The following is a 21,925-nucleotide window of genomic DNA, read 5'->3' on the forward strand; positions in this document are numbered from 1 at the left end:
CATGTGTAAGCAATGTACTACCTTGGTTGACTTGTGCGACTTTTCAAGGGAGCCGAAAAACACATTTCACCCCATTTACATCCCATCTATTAGAGTTAGCCATAATAGATCGAGTGTGAGCAATGTACACAATAGACACATGTGTAAGCAATGTACTACCTTTGTTTACTCGTGCGACTTTTCAAGGAAGCCTAAAAACACATTTCACCCCATTTACTTTGAAATTTCTTCTCTTCTATTAAATCACACACACACACACACACACACACACACACACACACATATATATATATATATATATATATATATATATTTGTTAGCTTGTTGTAGTACACCCACTGTCGGTTCACACTTCACCATTAGCCACCCCCACTAAGGAATCGGTAACCTCAGTGTTGAAACGAGGTATTTTTCACTTAGTCTACCACTGGAGCTATGGATCTGGGTGTGCATTTTTATATATAGTAGGTCTTCTTGTCTATTCATTTATACACAATTTTTTTTCACCTTCTTTGAAATTGTATTACTCATGCATGTTCAAAGTTGAGCTTTGCTAAGCCCACGGCCAGGTGTACGACAGCTCATGTACATGCCACACATGTCAGTATGGCATGTAGTTCCTAGATCCAATCCATCCATCAGAAGGGTCATTGACGCCTCGGATAATACACTGGTCAGGTGGGCCACAGTTTCTTTTAAAAAATGTACGGTTGTGAAAAACTTGGCTGAAATTTTCAGAAACATTCACATGGTTTCGGTATGTGGGCCCACTTGCTGGGTGGGCCAGATTTATTCTTGTGAAATCATCTAAAATGCCAGACCAACCTAATGGACAGATTGGATCTCAGACCTACGTGCCATGCTGGCACGTGTGAGGGGGCGTGCAAAACATTTTAGTTGATGATCAGTATTTTAATCGTAATTACATACTATTTCCCATATGTGTCTGTATATATCTATATATAGCAAAATTTCCCACCTTCATGGAGACATTTAGGAACGTCCCTAAGTGACACATGTGATATCCTATTGTATATCTAAACCGTTCATTCATCCATACAACTAGAAGCACCGCCATGGTGCAAAATCAAGCCTATCAGATGTTTAGGATCATCTGATAAAAAGAACCTGGAAATGGACGGTCAAGATTGAGTGGAGGAACAAAATAAGTCCAATCATGATCTTGAAACAACCATTCGATGATCAAGCCAATCGGATGTTTAGGATCATCTGATAAAAAGAACCTAGAAATGGACGGTCAAGATTGAGCGGAGGAACAGAATAAGTCCAATCATGATCTTTGAAACAACCATTCGATGATCCCACTGTGTATTTGTTATATGGCTTGCAAACAATGAACAGTTGTAATGAATTGACCCCATTCAAAGGGTTAGGATGATCCGATCGACGTGATTCCTTATATCATGTCTTGATCCAGTTCTATTAATGAATGAACGGTTCAGATCGCCCATTGGCTACCCCATGTGCCGTTTAAAAGGGGTTCCTTTGCACTTGTAGAGGTCTATACAGCGGAAACGGATTGGCTACTCCCCCTGCCATCAGCCCGGTGGCTGGTGGTCGGTGCTCTGTGGGCCCCCCTGTGATGTATGTGTTTCATCCATTCCGTTCATACATTGTTATAGATCATTTTAGGGTTTGAACCCAAAAATGAGATGGATATAAATCTCAGGTGGACCACACCACAGGAAAACAATAGTGATTGGATATCCACCATTAAAATCCTCCTAAGGCCCCACTGTACTTTTTATTTGACATCCAATATGTTGATTGGGTCATACAGGCCCAGGTGAAGGAAAAAACAAATACCAGCTTGATTGGGTCTACGCTCATTAAACACTGTTTCCTGTAATGTGGTCCACTTGATATTGGGATATACCTCATTTTTGGTCTCATATTATAAAATGATCTGGAAAAATAGATGGACGGAATGGATGAAATATATACATCATGGTGGGACCCACAGAGCACCGATCATCAGCCATTTGCTGGTGGCAGGGGGAGTAGCCAATCCGTTCCCATATATAGCCAAAACTGGCTAAGTCAGCTGTGAACCTCACGCCTGTGACAGAAGGCTCTATTGGCCTGTCAGCCGTCGATTATTGGGTCACCATTTCAATGGGAAAGGGACCGTCCAATTTGAAGGATATCTGTGACATCAACGATCCACAGTGCTCATTTTGGGACGGTCGACAAGGGTCCCACCAATAGCGTGTCAAAACAGGGGTGCGTTACCCTAACCGAAGGGCCCACCTTAATCATATGTTGTATATCCACTCTGTCCATCCGTCTTTACAGCCCATTTTAAGATACGGCCCCAAAAACGAAGCATATCCAAGTCTTAGGTGGACGACACCACAAGAAACAGTGATGACTAGGGGTGAAAGTGGGTCGGGTTGAACCCGTCCGACCTGACATTGGGTTGGGCTTAGGCAGGATGTATTAGGTTTGGTCTCAGGCTTGGGATATACAAACATCAGCCAGATAAAACTTGGGTAGGGCTCAGGTTGAGGTCTTGGGTTGCCCAACCCAACCCCATCGATATATAAGTTACTTATAAATTATAATTGAGTGTGGATTATCTGTGTTGAAGGCACAAGAAATTCTAATGCCATAGGATTTCAGTGGTCCACGTCATGCTACACAATACGACTTTTAAAAGAGTAGTTGTCCTGTATCTTAGCTTGTTTGTTTAGAAAAAATAATGTTCTTTACTATATATAATTAATAAAATCATAAGTATAAAAAATAAGACATTTATTGAAAATATAATAGACTAATGTACTAACGAAAGCATTAGCATGCATCAACCCAACCTGACCAAGCCCGCTTGGGTTGGACTTGGGTTAAGAATTCCTAACCAGAGGTTGGGTTGGGATAAGGTTGAGGTATAGGAACCTTGGGTTGGGCTAGGTTTGAATACTAACCAGCCTGACTTTCAGCCCTAGTGATCACTGAACTTTCACCATTAAAAAACTTCCCAAGGTGGTATACCGACCATAGGGCCCACCTCGATGTATGCATTAAAAACTTCCTAGGGTCCACCATATTGTTTATTGGCCATCCAACCTGTTGATAATGTCACTGTTGATCCAACACTTCTGGCTTTTAATGGTCAGGAAGTATTGTTTCCTGTGGTATGGTCCACCTAAAATTTGTATCTGCTTCAATTTTTGGACCACGCCCTAAAATATGATGGCGAAACAGATGGACAGCTTGCACATACAATGCTTACTGGGCACTATGGTCAGGGTCCAACCCACAACGCTGGTTCCGGGCTTGCAGCCAAGACGGGCGATCCTCAGCCATGCCCTATGGCCACAAATCCTGGAACCATTTTCACTCAAATGTGGATTATTCATGAATCCAAACCATTAATCTGAAGGATGCGACTGTCTTTTTGAGGAAATTTTTGGAGCATTGTCCATCCATAGTCGAATGCAACTGATCAATGATCTAGATCATCCATCCATGGCTTAATCGGAAGTGGATAATCACAGACATGCCCATTGCCCAGCTTCCTCAGGCCAATAAATTCCTAATCAGTATCTAATTAGAACCTGGCCACGCTAGCTACCAAAACAGTGTGCAATATCGGTTGCACCCAGCGGTACCGCCGTGTTGCATCCTCAGATGAAAATCAGGTCACTTCACCAATCAGTTGGCCACGTTTGTGAGCCGTTAAAGATGGGACCAGCAGCGCTTTCCCACCTTTTCCATCCCCAAATAATTAATTTGGGCCCCAGAAGCTGAAACTTCTGCAGCAAACGGAAGAATACCAAAGCAAGCCCTAAGGTAGCGTATTGAGGTATTATTAATACTCCGGTCAGAAGATTGAACACTTGATCTCAAGGTTTTTTTTTTTTTTTTTTTAAGTTTGTAAAAGTGGGCCCATAGATCAAAAGCGTCAGAATGGAACTCACCTGAGTATGGCCCAGGCATTTTTAAAAATCCAGATTGGAAGATCCTAGTTATAGAATATTTAGTTTTTGGTAGAATGATAACCCATGCTGCTTTTATTTCTAAACAGTGTTTTTGTTCACCACCTATTGAAAGGTTGTAGCATCTTCCCATCTAGAGATTTTTGGTGCATCGATCATTCAAAGTGGGTGGGGCCCACAGCATCAATGTGGGATCCCTACAGTAGGCCCCACTAGTACCCAAAAATTTAAAAAAAAAAACCCTGAATAGTACTGTGCATAATACCTCATAGTCATAAAATAGATAGCAGGTAGAGTAAGCTGGAGAGTTCAAAAGCTGGGGATCTAGTTCAAACACCCAACAATCTTTTTATTCAACTAAAAAACCAGGAAAGGAAAAGAAGCAATTTGAGTATATCGTTTCCATCTCAATCTTTCTTCAGAACATAAGAACAATCATCCAAACCTCAAGATGAGAAGAGAATGTTGACGGGCAACAAAATCAGGCACATGGAAGTTCACCTGCAAAAAGAAAAGAACAAATAAATAAACGAAGGTATACCCCATATAACTCGCTAAACTAGCAAATACATCAACCGATCAACACATACCACTAGATGGGCCACCTTATGGATGGTTGCCAATAAAAAATTGTAGTGAATGTGTGTTTCTAAACATTTTACTTATAGACCCTTTTCTGGACCATTGCTCTAAACCATGTTGGTCACCCAAAATGCAAATAGTTATGAATCACCAGTGAGTCAGTGACAGCATTATTGTCAAGCTATGGCTCATTCCAGATACGGTTATGATCCAGATCCAATGCTATGTGCACTAATCAACGATTTGCAGGGTTGGTGCTATTTCCTGAATGGCATCCAACGTGCATTGACTAAACCTTTTGTTATATGATCCACAAAGCACTATAGAGATACAGATACAAATGAACAAAGCAGATAAAACACCATGGAATGCAAGAAAAACTTGCCACCTTACAATACCCAATGTTCTATTAAAATCTCAACAAGACATTTCTTTTTTTAAATTCAAACAAAACAAAATATTAGAAAAATAAGTAGAATACATGATCTTCTAGCATGTTCCATTGTACTTGTGAGCGGCCGATTACAGTTTTTTGTTTTTTCCTTTTGAAGGATAGCTACCAATTTCAGTAAACATTCAGTGTGTCAAAAAGAAAATTTTGTTAAGCTAAGTACCACAGAATTTGTCTCCCTCCATTGAATCTATAGACAGGGACATTGTCACTATTCACCCATTCAAGGGGTCCAGCCCTAGTATCTGGATTCTCCTAATTTCTAGTAGATGGCAGAATTTCATCCTTACCATATGTTCAAAAATTATGGTTACAGTGGAATTACAGGGTCCCACATGACAACAACTTTTGTTTTCAGATGTATAGATTCCCTGCATGTGGGACCCAAAGTACCAAAACTGTTCGTCTGATGTCCCTTGCAATAGATAAGGTATGCACTGAAATCTTCCAGATTGTACAATTGTGACATTTCTACTGGTTAACCGTCATTAGCTGATTCAGGGAAAAGGTACAGCCAGTGTTACCTGGACAAGTGGCAGGGGTGCCAAGTGTCAAAGTGCCTTAAAGTACCTGGCATGGGAACCTCAAAGATCTAGGCATGGGGACAATTACGTGCACAGGCAAATCATCATCATAATCAAAGCCTTTATCCCAACTAATTGTGGTTAAGTGTACTCAGGCAAATAATATTTATTTTACTAAATAAAAATAAAATAGAATAGAATGTCGAAAAAAAAAAAAAAGATTTAAAAAAGAAGAAGAAGAAGAAATGAATGTTTAAAACGGCTCGAATAAAAACCAATTTCTAGTAATCTAAACTAAAAGCTTCGATTAACAAAGCACTGAAAATCATTTATAATCACCTCAAAAAATGTTACATCGTATGAAGATTACTCACTCTCTTAAAAGATTAGAGAACCACAACAAAAGAACAGAAAAGCAAAAAGAACAACAACGCTTATGCTTTTTTGTTATATGGGTCATGGGTATGGTAAAAAAATGAACTAAAACCCAGAGACTGGGAGGAAGTTCTTATGAGCAGTTTCTTCAGCAACAAGAGAATAGAGAAAATCTTAAGGGCTAGGAATGAAACATCTTTTGAGCTGATACAAGAAATTCGCATTAAAATAATTGAGAAAAACGAAAGGAAAACTTTTTGAAGAATATGTTTGGACACCTCACTTAAAGATTCTGACACTCGGTGCTTTCCGATGATGTCACTAAGACACTTCATCCTACAGATCCTGGAGTGCCGTGTCGTGTCCAAAGTGTCGGCCCAACAAAAACCCAGAAAGTAGAAGCGTCTAGTTAACACTGGGTACAGTGATGATCCAAGTTCAATGGAGAAAATGCCAAATATCAATATAGGAGACCTTTGCAGTATCCCTCATCTATGTTAAGGTCCATTAGGTCAACCTTTTGGCAGTTTACTTGAAGGCACAAGACACTGTAGGTGCGACTGCCCCTTGAGCACCTGAAACACCTAGGTGTGCTTATGCACACACCTGGAGATTCCAGCACAATTTTTTAAATAAATTCATTTTAATATCATCACCCTCATCATCGTCATTGCCATCATCTAAGCCTTATTCCACTTAATTGGAATCGGCTACATGAATCTTGTTCTGCAATTCCACTTTATCAAGGACTCGACCTTCTATCAGACCATAGGTAAGTCTTTGCTTACTACCTCTACCCACATACTTTTTGGGCCTTCCTCTTGCCCTTTTAGAGCCTTCAACTTGTACCAACTTACTCCTAACCAGAGCAGTTCTGGATCTCTATTGCACATGACCAAACAAAGGTTCCCTTAAATGCATCCATTTATCTTCTTTCCTTTTCTTTTTTTCTTTTCTTTCTTTCTTTCTTTCTTTCTTTTTTTTTTTTATTTTTTTTATTTTTTATTTTATTTTATGAAAGATGAGAAATATTACTAGGCTGAAGCCAGAAAAAGAAAAATGAAACAGGAAAAGAAACAAAACAACACAAACTCGGGAACAAAACAGCCCCATGGCTGGCAGACCCCACCCAGGAAAAGCTCAGGAGAACCACTCTTTGAGATTATGAAATACAACACAAAGAACCCCAAAGGACAAGACACTTATTGCAGAAGCAGTGATTATTTCTTTCAGCCTAAATAATCAACAAAGAATGCATTCATTTCTAATTCTAACCTTCCTCGATGTCACTCATCCATCTCAGCATCCTCTTTCAGCTATGCTCATCCAGAAAAATGTTGTTCCTTAACTGCCCATCATTCTGTTCCATAAAGCATGACTGGTCTTATAGCTATCTTATAAATTTTCCCTTTCAGTTTTGAGTAGTACACGACGATCTGCAGGGAGCCTCCTAAAAGTCGCAATCAAGTTTTGGCCTAATAAACACCTCCTTAAAGAAGAGCTTTCCATAGAGAGCAACAACCTCACTCTTAATATGGCCCATGTCCATGTCTTCCACTAAAGACCTATTAGCTTGCAACTTAAGAATTGAATTATTTCACTTCCATGCATTTGCCATCTTGTAAAGTGTACCTCATTCAACCAAATGGCTTTAGATTTTTCTCTCTTCCCTTCTCAACAACAGAAGGTATTCCCGTTTTTGAAAGACCCCCTTTCATCCCTTGTGACGGATTGATCATGCCAAGTTCTTCCTTTTTATGCATGCTTGCAGCTATACATGAAATTACTCCGATTCCAAAATTCGTATCCCCACAAATTATTTCCAATCTGTGTTTCGCTTTTGAGCATTTGGAATTACTTAGCGATCATGACCCCAGCCTGATTAAGGTTTCAAAAAACTATTTAATTATACTAGTGCTTCTTTTTTTTTTGTTGAAAGGCACTAGTGCCAATATGACATGTACCAAAACGGTTTACTTCACATTACCTGTATTCTGTTTCTGGCTAATATATGATCACTCATGTTGTAGTTGATACAACTAATCGACAAATGAAGAAGCCTCCCAGTAAGTCATTACTCCAACCCAACCAACGTTTTGTGTTGGCAACACACCTCATATAGAAGCCTTAGGGTATGGAAACATAGCAGTAACATGGGAAATATCACATGTATTGGGAAATGTATCACATTCTGATGCAAACATTGGGGAACGATCATTCTTTTCAAAAAACACAAAAGAGAGGGCAATTTGTAAATCAGCCTACACACATCAATATATCTATAGATCGACCAATTTCACTTAATCAAAATAATAATAAATAAATAAATAATTTCATAATTTTTTTATTAATAAATTATTTTTTCCTGAAAAAAAAAAAAAAAAACTGTGGTCAATCTGTAAATCACAGCCCACAAGTAGCAAGCATATAATCCAACTTTTCTCATCTAATGGATTGTAATTTTTTTTGGCTTTTGGATCACAACTTCTCCACCAAAATCGAGTTTTATTGCGAAACAAACTTGAATGGAGTTGTCAGAATACAGCTATAAACAATTTCTACTTAAAAACTAAGAGAAAGGGATTCTTCAGAGTCTGCTTCTTCTTCTTTTTCTCATCTACATTTCACATGATTTTTTGGGTAATATCAACGATATGTGTGCAAAATGTCACACTTACTGATTGACACCGTGCAGTTTATAAGCCAAGGGTGCGATATATTGCGGTATCAGAATTATCTCGATATTTTGCGAGATACGTGTGATACTTTCATCGATTAGGGAGATTTTTACAAATTCCCTAGTATATCGTGCAACCAGATGTGATAGCAATAGTATTGGCCGATAATACATGAACCCAACCAGTTTCCTAAAAAACTCACTAGGTTTCAACTCTATTAAATCTGTTGCCCTGCAACTATTTTGTTTCCTTGTTTCTCTCTCTGTCCCTGTCAGCCTATGCCTTGTTTAGGGCTGTGTCCCTTTGTTTCTCTTTGTTCTTCTCTCTAATAATAGTCTTAACTTTCACAAAAAAAAAAAAAACCCATAGCCATCATGAATTCACGATGACAATACTCAGGGTATAATGTGTTGTGCAGGTGCTAGCAAAATTGGGGAGAAACTGTAGCCTCCCTCATGTTGTCCATGCATGTGAAGCACATACTTGTTGCAATGCAATCTACTGTCAATAATGACACCTCTAGGATGTTGTTTGCCATGCCAATGTACTTAAAATTGTTACTGTATCTCGAATCGAAACAGGGGTCGAAACGCAAATCGTATTGTAAATCGTAAGATTTTTCCAATTTTCCTAAAAATAAATATAAATAAACTGAAATATAAATAAAACGAAAAAAATAAAGACCCATCAATCATCCATTTCCCATCAATATGTACCAAGAAAAGTAATACACGCCAAGAAAAGTAAAATATTGGTTCCATTTTTTAATGGTTTGGTTTCATGCTAGAGGGATCCCTAAAGCTATTTTCCTACCTAGACAATTAATGGAGAAATATTGGGAGAGGAAGGATCTCCAAATGGTCTTTTATGTCCTTACCGATTTAGAAAGAGAATATGATCGGGTTCCTAAAGAGTTAATTTGGTGTAAGGAAAAAAAAGGAGCTTCAAGAGGATATACTGACATGATTAAGGATGTGTATGAGGAAGCAATAACAAATGCAGGGATGGAGGACCACTAGTAGAGAGACAAATGAGCTCCCAATTATTGTAGGCATTGCACCTGTAATCTTTTGCATTGTTTATGGATGATTTAATAAGGCAATTGTAGGAAGAGATCCCATGGTGTATGTTGTTTGCAAATGACATAGTTTTGATTGATAAGATAAGGGAGCCATGAGGACCATAAACACACAGCTAGACTTTTATGGATGGATGCTTTAGAATCTAAAGGATTTAAAATAAGTTGGAGTAGTATGGAGTGCAATTTTAGTAATAGTGGAAGTGGAAACAAGGAATTACTTAAGATTGTCGAACAAGAAGTATCCCAAGACAGCCACTGTTGATATCTTGGGTCGATAATTCATTGTGGAGAGAATGAGAAGAATGTTGCCCATAAAAATTCAAGCAGGGTGAAAGAAATGGAGATGTGCCTCTGGAATCTTATGTGATCGTTGTGTACCAATTAAACTGAAGGGGAAATTCTATAGGATGGCTATAAGACCAACCATGCCTTATGGGTGAGGATGTTGAGTAGTTAAGGAACATCATGTTCCCAGGATGATAATAGCTAAAATAAGGATGTTGAGATGGATGAATTGCAAGACGAGTAAGGATAGAATTAGAAATGAATGCATTTGAGAGAACTTATGAATAGCAGATTGAAAATAAGATGAGGGAATGTAGACTTAGATGGTTTGGTTATGTGCAAAAAGACCAAGAATTACATTGGCTAGGAGAGAGTTGGTGCAAGTTGAAGGCTCTAAAAGGGTGAAGGGACCAAAAGGATGTGGTGAAAGTAGTAAGAAACTTGATGACCTATGGCCTACCTGAACATATGGGCCCTTGGTAGAGTGGAATGATGGAACAAGATTCGTGTATCCGATCCCAATAGTTGGGAGAAGGCTTAGATGATGATGATGATGATAGCAATCGAGAACTTGCATATTGTATACATACCGCGATAGTATTAAAGGGTTTCCTTTACTTTTTGTCTTTCAAAAAAGTTACCATAAAAAACATACAAGTTTTGGTTTGTACCTTCAGTCTTTGGACCTTCTCTTTTCAATAAAATTTATACACAAACTAGTGTCCGTTAGTAATTTATGTTCTTTGAACCTTCCTTGAGTGTAGAAGTAGCATTCAATTCTATTGACCAACGAAAAAGACATCTTGATTTCTTCGTTTAGAGTTTTGGAATATCAAAATCCTCAAATCTTTGTCTGTCTGTCTGCTTGTGTGTGCGCGTGCATATGCATGTGTTGCATGTGCGTGCTGTGCTTGCGTGAGTGTGTATCTCAAAAGAGGAGAGCCTTTTACATGTTTTAAAAGCAAAGGGTCAAAAACAAGAAGAAATTTTTTATAACGGATGAAGAAATTTTACTTTTTATGTATTTTTTAGGCCCCATTATACAATCCACAATAATCGTACAATTCATGTAAATTTGCAGCCAAATCATAAATCGTATGATTTTGACAACATAGCTAACCCCAATTAGTTGGGATAGGGCTTAGATGATGATGATGATGATGTATGATTTTGATAACATAGCTAATAAAGACTTCAAAAGAAATCTTTTAACAAGTTTCTCATTATTACATACAGAATCAAACAAACCTTTGAATTTAAAATCACATAATGAAATCCGAACAACCACAGCAAACTTTGAAATCCAGATACATGACGAAAAAATAAAAAGGAAAAAGTAAAGGTCAAACAATACCAAAATACTCATAAGTCAACATGATCACAAATGTAGCTAAAATATTTTATATAAGTCATAAATTAATTTGGTGTCTCAACTGGTTAAGAGGTAAGAAATCAGAAACAAAAGCTCAATATTTTAAGGTTGGAAGGAAGATCCATCATTTAATCTCTTAGAAAAAATAAAGTAAAACAATTGACCTGTTTTAAAAGATTCTTAAAGCCCCCCACCACTTTCAAAACATAAAATAAAAGCCGAATAAACTCTGAAAAAGAAGAGAGCAAGTTTATTTTGAATTGTAAATCCACACTTGAACCATAAATGATAGGATTCAAATCATAAAATCGTAAGATACATTTAGAAAGGGATTCGATGTGGAGGTCAAATTGTTTTTCCTAAGATTTGACTTAAATTGTAAATCATAAATTGTAGGATTTTGACAGCCATGGTCATCGCATTTGGAAGCGTGGAAGATGACCTGGACCATCCATTGAGAGGACCAACTCCAGTAGGTGACTTCACAAGATGTAAAGGCAATAGGCAGTGAATCACCGCTTGAGTGATGTGTATTGCTAGTATCTGTCAAATACTATCAGTATTGCACCTGACCGACACGATATACAGGGGGATTTGTAAAAATCCCTTGTATTGACACAAGAATAGCATGAATAATTTTTATCACAATATATCATACACCTTCCCTCATAAAAACTAAGCAGCATCGATTGATACATGCAGCATTTAGTATATGACATGGATGCTTCCCAAAATTCCTGTGAAATTCAGAAGAAAAAAAAAAAAAAATCTAAAATTTCCACACACAAGAAACCTTTCTCTTAAAAAGTTTCAAAACGATTATCCTACACGGAACCCATGAATATATTACAAGGTATTGTATGATTAAATGGCTGTCAGAAGCATACAAAACATGTATAGTGTTGTATACATACATGCTAGATGAATGAGAATACAAGCGTTCTTTTTCCTCGGATTGACACAAACAAGATAATTTACAATGCTTAAAAGAGTAAACTACAAATGTAGTTATTGTGATGCACCAAAACCTCAAGTCCTCAACAGAATATAAAATAAAGTATATTCAGCCAAAGACTAATAATACCGTAAAAAATCTATAAACACAGCCGACAAAGAAAATCATTAGCAAACAGAATTATAGAAAAAGGCATGAAACATTTCAACTCCATTTATTTCAAGTCTAGACAGCATACAAAGCAATTTCCATTTTCCCAATAATATACAATCTCGTTAATACCCTAGTATTTGAAGAATTACATGATCCTCAGTCATCGAGAACATCCAGGTGGGACCCATAGCTGTGATCCAGACCATTGATCTGACAGGTACCACATGGACAGACCATGCCCTAAAAGATATCCTGGACCAGAAATCCAACCTTTCCAATCTTTGGCCCTTTTTCTCCATCAACCATCCAGGCCAAGCAAATAGTCAAAATTTCTGCAAATGGGCCACCAGATCAACGGTCTTGTTAACTGAACCATCCCATCTGTATGGATTCTCAAGATCCAAGCTTCGATCTACGCCTCTAAAAACACCAAAAACTACTCAACATTTCCATTCAAGGAACATCCATCGAAATTAATTGCTGTTCAGAATCACGGTCTCCGATCGTAGCTTCCTACGAATCCAATCGGAAAAGATACGCGATGAAATGAGAATCAAACAGCAAGAGATCTCGATTGTAGGGTTACAAGGGTAGTTTGGGAAAACTAAAGAGATTTTTTCTTTTACCTCTTGTGCCTCTGCACGAAGGGGGAGTTCTTGGCATCCTCGTCTGGGAAAAGGGAATTGAAAGGGAAGATAGGGTTAGATGAGGGTAAAAGGTAATATAAAGAAAGAGAGAGGGGTAAAAGGGGAAATAGGGAAAAATACGTACCGGTGAGGCTGAGGGTGAATTTGGTAATGAGAGTGCCGGTGACGGCAAAGCCGATAAGGAACGGCCAGTTGCGTTTCCACTCGCGCTTGAAGAAGACGGGCCACGGATCGAACCTCGGCATCTCTATTCTCTCTTTCTATCCTTCTGTTCTCCTCTTCTCTCTTCTTTCGTCGCTGAGGGAATTGGACGAGCTTGTATATAAGGCTCGCAAATGGGCCTGGCGGGCCGAGGTTGCCCTGGACACTCGCCCTACTAGATGGGTCCTGGCCCTACTGTGGGGTCCACCTGATGTACGTGGCTTATATCTACGCCTTCCATCCGTTTTAACAGCTCGTTTTATAGTTTGATCCTAGAAATGAAGTAGATCCGAATCTCAAGTAGACCACACTATAGGAAACGGTTGTGATTGACCTTTAAAAAATCCTTTGTGTGGTCCGTCGTCAACAAGTTGGATGGCTAATAAACATTCTCGTGGCTCTAAGAAATTTTTAACGGTGGATCCTGTTAAAACAAGCTTTTTAAATGGATGGACGGCAAGGATGTGAAGCACGTACATCAAGGTAAGCAACACAGTCAAGCCTGGACATGTGGGCCCTACCATAATGTATGTGTTTTATCTACACCGTCCATCCATTTTTCCAGCTCCTACTGGATCATGAGCCCAAAAACTACACAGATACAAATCTAAGGTGGACCAGGGTCACAATAGTTTTGCATCAAGATGGTATTGGTATTATCTCTGACCTAATCAACACGTAACAAATAAACATTACAATGGGCTTTACAAAGTTTTAACGGTGGACGTTCAATCACCAATGTTTTCTGTTGTGTGGTCCACCTGAGATTTGAATCTGTCTCATTTCTTTTTACTCGTACCCTAAAGCAATCACCCAAAATGGATTAACGACTATGGATAAAACACATACATCATTTTATAGCCCACGAAGCACCATCCAATGGCAACATGGCTACCTGCGTTGTCACCTCCCTCAGGTGGTCCTAACGTGAGAACGTTTTCTGCAGTATTCCTCTTGTCCATGCAAGGGGCCTGTTTGGATCAGCGATCACAGCTAGAGCTGTACATGAGCCAAACCGAGTCGAGCTTGGCCAGCTCACCTTGGATAGACAAGCAGGCTACCCAGAGTAAACTCGGCTCAGCTTGGCCTGACTAGCCAGCTCAGTTTTGAGTTTAAGTTTTAAGATTTTTAATATATATATATAATAATTATATTAAGTAAACTCAATCTGAGACGAATCAATTCAAACCAAGCCAAGCTGAGTCGAGATCAGTTTAGGTTGTACTCGGCTCGAAAATTTTTTGAGCTGAAAATACTAACTCAACTTGGCTTGAATCCAATTTTGAGCCCGGTAAAATCAAACTTTTTCCAGCCCAGTCAAGCAAATTAACCAAGCTAACTCAATTCGTATGCCACTCTAACTACAGCCCTAATGTGTTGTAAATAGGTAATAATTATTATTACCACCTTAGTCACGGTTACATAATATTAATCCCACGGTTGCAATTCCAACCTTGGATACACAAACAAATTCCAAGCGGACCACACCACACAAAGCAATTGGTCAATGATGCTCATCATTGAGACTTACCTAATGCCCTTCAGAATGTTTATGTGCCATCCAACTTGTTTACAAGGTCACACAGACCGCGATGAAAGGAAAACACAAATATCAACTTCATCTAACATTTATGCGGCTTGCAAGAAGTTTTCAACCACAGGCACTTTGTCCCTCTTGCTTTCTATGTGCGGTCCATTTCCAACCTTGGATTTGCCTCACTAATTTTTTCTAAACTCGCGAGATAGATAGACAGTGTGGATATAACACATACATCATGGTGGGGCCTAAGGAACTATGCTATGTTAATGCACCTTGCAGGCTCTGGTTAATTGGTAGAATTATCATAATTTGATAGCGGGTTGTATCCAATCAATGATAAGGTAAGATGTAATGATGTGTGTTTTCTATGTTACCATGATATTTACGCATCCAAATAGGCTTTAAATGGTTTTTATTGTAATAACATGACCCAAAATCAAATGTATTTATTTTATTTTATTTTACAAATGTATGATGCGTTTAAATGGTACTATTTTTGGTAGGGTGGTGACCCACTTAGTGATTCCACCGGGCCAGTAGGCAGAATGAGCTATTCATCATTAGCCCTAGCCTGGGTCCGAAATTTAGACTCATGGGGTGGGGCTAGGTCCAAACGTTCAACTCTTATTTCTAAATATGGTGGGCTTGTGTCCTCTCAAAGCCTAACCCAAGTTAACATAGACCCAATTTCCAAAAGGATCATCGAGGCCCAACACAAACGGCATAAATAGTTAATTGACAGTGTGGGTTTTATTCTCTTTAGTTAGACTACAGTGGGTTATTATCTTTTTGGTGGCCCACGCTCTACTTGTGATAATTTAAACCATATAAATTGTGGGCTCATTGTCTATAGAAAAAATATCAAAAATCACACTAATTTAACTAGCATAAACATCTTATTTGTCGAATTTGGACTATTGGTTAGTATGCTTTTTACCGTCAAAATTGATATCGTCGGTTGAATGTTTTGGAACATTGTCAGTGTAAAAACTTAATTATAATTTCTACACATTTAGTTGGGTTTGGGCTCATTTAGGAGAAATTTTAGGGCTTGTTTGGAATGTTGGATTAGGTGTTATTGATTTGTATCAAGTGGAATTAACACTATAACAATGATTATATGTTTGTAAATACCATGGAGTTTTGACCATCCAATCATATATTTGGGATCAAATTCTTCCATTCAGAAGAGCACTTCATTGAATGAAGCGACTGTTTAGTGGACTGTACATATGTAACTCGTATGTCAAGTGTAAAAGGTGATGAACAACGTGTGCAAAACACATGTATCAATGTGGGGCCTACAGATGTAGTGGATTTCAAATTCTACCATAAATATGGCCCAATTAATCTCTACTAGAACTAGATAATATGATTAATCTTTCCCATTAATTCCAAATGCATAATATAATTTATAATTGGATTAAATGCAATTCCATACCACCTAAGCCCACGTTGTAAACAGGCCTTTAATTATCATCAGTCAAAATGGTTGGATGATATGATTCCTATATTAATCAATCCTTCCCATCAATTTCAAATGTAGGATAGAATTTACAATTGGACTAAATGCAATTCCATGCCACCTTACCCTGCGTTCCAAACAGGCCCGTAAATTTCCATTAGTCAAAATGGTTGTTACCCAAAGTCTATTCATTTATTGTAATACGGAGAGCAATCTCAATTGCCATGTTGAGCAAATTTGATGGGTAAAGCTCATTCAACTATTGTTTATGACAATCTTTTCTCTTCTCAAACAGGTGTTACCTTACAAAAGGTATGTGGTGAATGCCCATTTGGGTCCTTTTCCAAGTGCTTTAGAGTAGTGAATTCAATTGCACCAATTAGTTATGTGGAGTGAAAATGACCAGATTGCAAATATTTTTATTAGAGTGTCTTGGAGAAATGTACCTGTAAATCGAGGGTTGGGAACTTCTAAGTTGGAATGTCCGCATTGGGCTCATCAAACCAATGGTTTGGATTACCAAACTATGGCATGGACTTATGTATATGTAACGCCTCGAAACTCAAGGGTTGGGAACCAATGCATGTGGAAATGTGGTTTAATTGCTAAATCAAATGGTATCAAAATATTAGTGAAAAACTAAACCAAACTATGTATATATCTATAAAAGTAAAGTGGTGTTACAGATGTTCACAATAACATTCATTCGATCATTCATAAACAGCTATATGAATCCACTCAGTTGTGGTCTCAAAGTGCATGTCCAAAGTGTATGCAGGTTTTAAAATACTCTACAAATGCTCCAATGGTAACTCTAAAGTAAAGGCTTATCAAGTTATTTTTGGTCATTAATCACATCTGCCTTGGTAACACCTGCATACATGAGATTAGGTTTGTGTTTTAAAACACTGTTCCAGGAAAGAGTGAGGAGCTAACTCAATATTATTATTCCCTAAACTATACATAATATCGAAGCTATCAAAATCAGTTAATGAAGCAAAACATCGCAAATAGCTTTCATTAATTAATTGATTAATGCATGCAAATATTATGTTATGGAATAGTAACATAGTGGGGCTTGCTCATCTACTATCATGACTCTCATCGAATCGATGTATGTGCAAAGGGTCAAGTAATACTCTGGGGTTCTCGATGAACAAACAGACATCTAATAACACCTATATGATGTATATATGATTGCCAAACTTTTAGTATTCCGTATTCGAAAAACAGTATTGTTAAAGCCAGAACACCACAACTATGGCTAATATTTCCCAATGTCTCAAAAAAATAAATAATAATAATAACATTATGTCATCCTATAGGGACGAAGGTCCGTCGGTGCCGATTGTGACTTGTTCGCTTACATATCAGGCATTTAATTGTTCGTTTATCTTCTCATTGAGATGTAATTTGATTTTTTTGTCTTCCGGTAGCTATTCTTGTTTGTGTGGGTTTAATATTCTCACACAATACTTTCAATTCGTCTGAAATATTCAATTGAGTTTTGTTAAGCAATGGATAAAATTGACTCTTGGTGTATTCTTTGGTACAATTCATTTATATAGTATGGGGAGCAATATTTATAAATATTAAGCGGATAGTTATCGCAAGCTGCTATCACATGCACACAAGGTAACAATATACAATTGGACTCACCACACGTACACTTTATCTCTCTTAGCTTCGCTACATCAATAATGCCCCTCGATATTGTTGGGTAGCGCGGAAGGTGAGCCCTCAAGATCTGACGGTCTACACGATGTTTGGAACCTTTACAAAGTAGAAGAACGGTGCTCCAACGGCCCGCCTATCTACTACTGGAGCAGATGGAACTATTCACACCTCTGATCCTACGGTATATAGTGGTCCCGGATTGCGACCTATGGATCAGATCGTCCCAAGGACAAGCTAAGATGGACAGACTCTCGTGCACAATGTTTCTGTCTCCGTATACTCTCAGTATTTTGTATATCTCTTTTTTGCGAGAGAGAGCGCATGCCTTTTTATGGAAAAGGAATAGAGTTTGGATGAGACCATATCATCCGGTCTTATCCCTATCTCCTATCATAAATCAAATTCAATTTTGAATTTGAAATATAACGGAAAAGGAGAAAGGCCGGAAGATTCCTAAACTTATGGGACCCACCCACTAGTGATTGCTCACCAGTGGGCCCCACCGGCCTACGTCCAACATTTCCCACTCAATCACATTGTGGGATAGGCACATAAATTTGTCCATTTAACTCGCCTAATAACAATCAAAGATCAAACATCGCGATCAAAAGAATCAGAGGCGTGGGACCAGCTGGATCACCATAATCTTCTCACAGGCGCTTAAGTACTAAGTGACCACCTGACTAGTACTCAATAACCCAAGCTTTGCATTGCCTGTCCTAGTCCGCATGACCACACCGGATGGAGTTAACTCCCGACCTGGAGTACTCGGCCAACATACGCACTTATCCAACTTATCGAGTTATTATGAAAACTTGATTTTTCACAAACTTCGAATAAAACCAATTCAAAGCAATACTTATATATATATGCTTTTTTAAAGAAAAATACTGTTTGCAAAAGTCTAATAAAAACAACTCGATACTGCCGGCGGATAAGTCTTCAAGTGCGTATTTATAGTTCTAGAAACTTGGTGTAGCTGTCACGGGATCTTCCCCACGCAAATGTGTAATTTGGAATTAATCAAGCTGCTTTCCTGGCGTAACTGAGTCTGGCCAATCAAGGACCTTTCGTCATCGTACACTAAAGTAGCAACACTCAATCTCATCCTCATATACACAAGAGGAGGGTAGCTAAGGACACAAAGAGTCACCTACGGGACTGGCTACTCACACGTTGCAATGATTAGATCGAATCAAAGCAATCTGTAGGTAATAGGTCCCAGCACGTGGCTACAATCCAAGTCGTAAAGTATACAATACTAGGTGAATGTCGGGTCTACAATACGCAGGTCATTCTACATAAGGTACGATTCATCTCATAACCTCATAACCTGGCTTTAATTTCAGGCCATAACATTGATCGCATGTAACAGAATGTTGCGATTATGTTATTCGACTTTATCAATCTCATCTTCAATCTTTATAAGATTGTAGGCGGATACGACTCACTCATATCCTCATCCTTTATTATTCACAATAAAGGGAAGTTCATATCTCAATGTATAAACATAGCCCTAAATGTACCTCTCTTGTACATTCAAGGTTGGTCAACCCATGCGAGTGGGTGACCGGCCTGCCGACAAAAATAGAAATCCTTCATGATTTCAAGGTAAATGCTGATGATCTTCATACCTAGTAATATTAGTGTTCAATACTGAATAAAAAGGAATATATTATTCATTAATGAAAGATCAAAGGTACTACAAAACAAGTACATCAGTCAAGCTTTCTTCAATCCCATCTGTCTGACGTGAACCTGAAATAGATCTCTAGCTATAGGTTTCGTCATGGGATCAGCCATCATCTCCTTAGTAGGAATGTAGCTGAGGGCGACCTTCTTATCTCTCACTTGATCACGGACGTAATGATACTTGATCTCAATGTGCTTAGATTTCTGGTGGTGTTTAGGGTCCTTTGCCAAGTCAATGACAGAAGTATTGTCTATCTTCAGCAATATAGGCTGACGAATACTCGGTACAACACCCAGACTCAATAGAAATCTGCGAACCCATACACACTCCTGAACTGCAGCACAACATGCAATGTACTCGGCCTCCATAGATGAAAGAGCTGTGGATGTCTGTTTCTTACTCGACCATGAGATAGCTCCTTCTCCGAGTAAGAATACATATCCTGAAGTAGACTTTCTCTCGTCGGCGTCATTACCCCAAGCAGCATCTGAATATCCTTTGAGCTCGAGGCTTTTTCCATCATAACACAACATTAGGTCTTTTGTTCCTCTGAGATAGCGGAATATACGTTTGACGGCTTGCCAATGAGACTGTCCCGGGTTACTCTGATAACGGCTGACTATGCCAACTGCATAGCTAATATCCGGTCTAGTGCAAAGCATAGCATACATTAAGCTCCCTACTGCACTTGCATAAGGTACTGAGGACATAGCCAATTTCTCGGCTTCAATCTGGGGACACGATTTCCTGTCTAGCTTGGTAGCTTTATCCATAGGGGTTTCAACAGCTTTTGAATTTTCCATCCTGAACCGCTCTAAGATCTTTTGTATATAGGTTGCTTGAGACAAGCCTAAAAATTTTTTAGGGCGATCCCTGATGATTTTTACCCCAAGAATAAAGTTGGCTTCACCGAGGTCTTTCATCTCAAAGTTCGAGAATAGCCAATCTTTAGTCAATATTAACAATTGCATGTCATTACCAGCTAACAGGATATCGTCTACATATAGAGATAGTATCAGAAAAGATCTTCCAGACCGTTTTATATATACACAATGATCTTCTTCACTCATCGTGAATCCAAAAGTGGTGATGGCCAAGTGGAACCTCATGTACCACTGTCTTGAAGATTGCTTCAGCCCATAGATAGATTTTAGCAACTTGCAGACTTTCTTCGGATGCTTTTTGTCCACATAACCCATGGGTTGTTGCATGTATATCTCTTCTTTCAAGTCACCATTTAAGAATGCGGTCTTTACATCCATCTGATACAACTCTAAGTCTAAACTTGCGACAATGGACAAGATCATGCGGATTGAGGAGAACTTTGCAACAGGTGAAAAGGTCTCCTCGTAATCAATGCCTTCTTGCTGTGTAAAACCTTTAGCAACTAATCGTGCTTTATACTTGTCCACTGTACCATCTGCCTTTCTTTTGATCTTAAGTACCCATTTATTACCTATCGCTTTGCGATTGGAAGGCAGATCAACAAGTTCCCAGACTTTATTCTTCTCCATGGAGGCGATCTCTTCGTCCATAACATTTACTCAATCGGCCGAGTTAGAAGATAATAATGCATCCTGATATGAATCAGGTTCATCATCATCAACTGCAATGCAAGAGAATGTTTACCCCTCAATATCGAAGTATCTTCGGGGAATCAATCATCTTTCGCTTCGACGTAACTCAGGAGCCTGTTGAGATATCCTCCCACTGTCCTGGTGAACTATAGGAGCATCTTTATCTTGAGGAGCAGAACTCCCACTCTCCTGAGATACATCGGGTATTTCAAAAAATTTTATTGGAACCTTTTGCTTCATTCGGCTTGGGTATCTATCTTCAACGAAGGTCACGTCTCGGGATTCTATCTCAATCCATCGTCCATGGTCCTCATAAACTAGAACGTATCCCTTTGAATGCATAGGGTACCTAATGAACACGCATTCAATGGTTTTACTATCGAGTTTACCTCTATGTTGAGTAGGTAGCAAAACATATGCCAATGATCCCCAAGGGCGTAGGTGGGCTAAAGAAGGAGTCCTCCCAGACCACATCTCATATGGAGTCTTAGGAATGGTTTTAGATGGGACTCTATTAAGGATGTAGACAGCTGTTATCAATGCGTCTCCCCAGAATATGGTAGAGAGATTAGCTTGTGCCATCATCGATCTAACCATGTCCAATAGTGTCCTATTCCTTCTTTCTGCAACACCGTTTTGTTGTGGAGTGTAAGCCATTGTGTACTGCCGAACAATTCCAACGTTTTCACAATATGATTTAAACGTTTCAG

The 21,925-nt window shown here is 38.7% G+C and overlaps 1 protein-coding gene across 2 annotated transcripts; it reads right to left on the bottom strand.

Moving 5' to 3' along the window:
• Positions 1-4,267: 4,267 nt before the first annotated feature.
• LOC131252959 (ATP synthase small subunit 6-A, mitochondrial-like) lies at positions 4,268-13,368 on the bottom strand. Of its 2 annotated transcripts, XR_009174776.1 has the most exons (3): positions 13,187-13,283; positions 13,042-13,084; positions 4,268-4,460 (listed from the first exon to the last, which is right to left on the bottom strand). XR_009174776.1 is itself a non-coding variant. In XM_058253756.1 (2 exons), exons 1-2 carry the CDS (start codon positions 13,305-13,307, stop codon positions 13,038-13,040), a joined length of 168 nt encoding a protein of 55 aa, XP_058109739.1. In that variant the 5' UTR covers positions 13,308-13,368. The 2 variants fall into 2 exon arrangements, 1 of the variants encoding a protein (XP_058109739.1); XM_058253756.1 differs by lacking the exon at positions 4,268-4,460 and having other exon boundaries at positions 13,038-13,084; positions 13,187-13,368.
• Positions 13,369-21,925: the final 8,557 nt, after the last annotated feature.

This window comes from Magnolia sinica, chromosome 8 (assembly GCF_029962835.1).
Source record: "Magnolia sinica isolate HGM2019 chromosome 8, MsV1, whole genome shotgun sequence".
NCBI classification, from domain to species: Eukaryota; Viridiplantae; Streptophyta; class Magnoliopsida; order Magnoliales; family Magnoliaceae; genus Magnolia; species Magnolia sinica.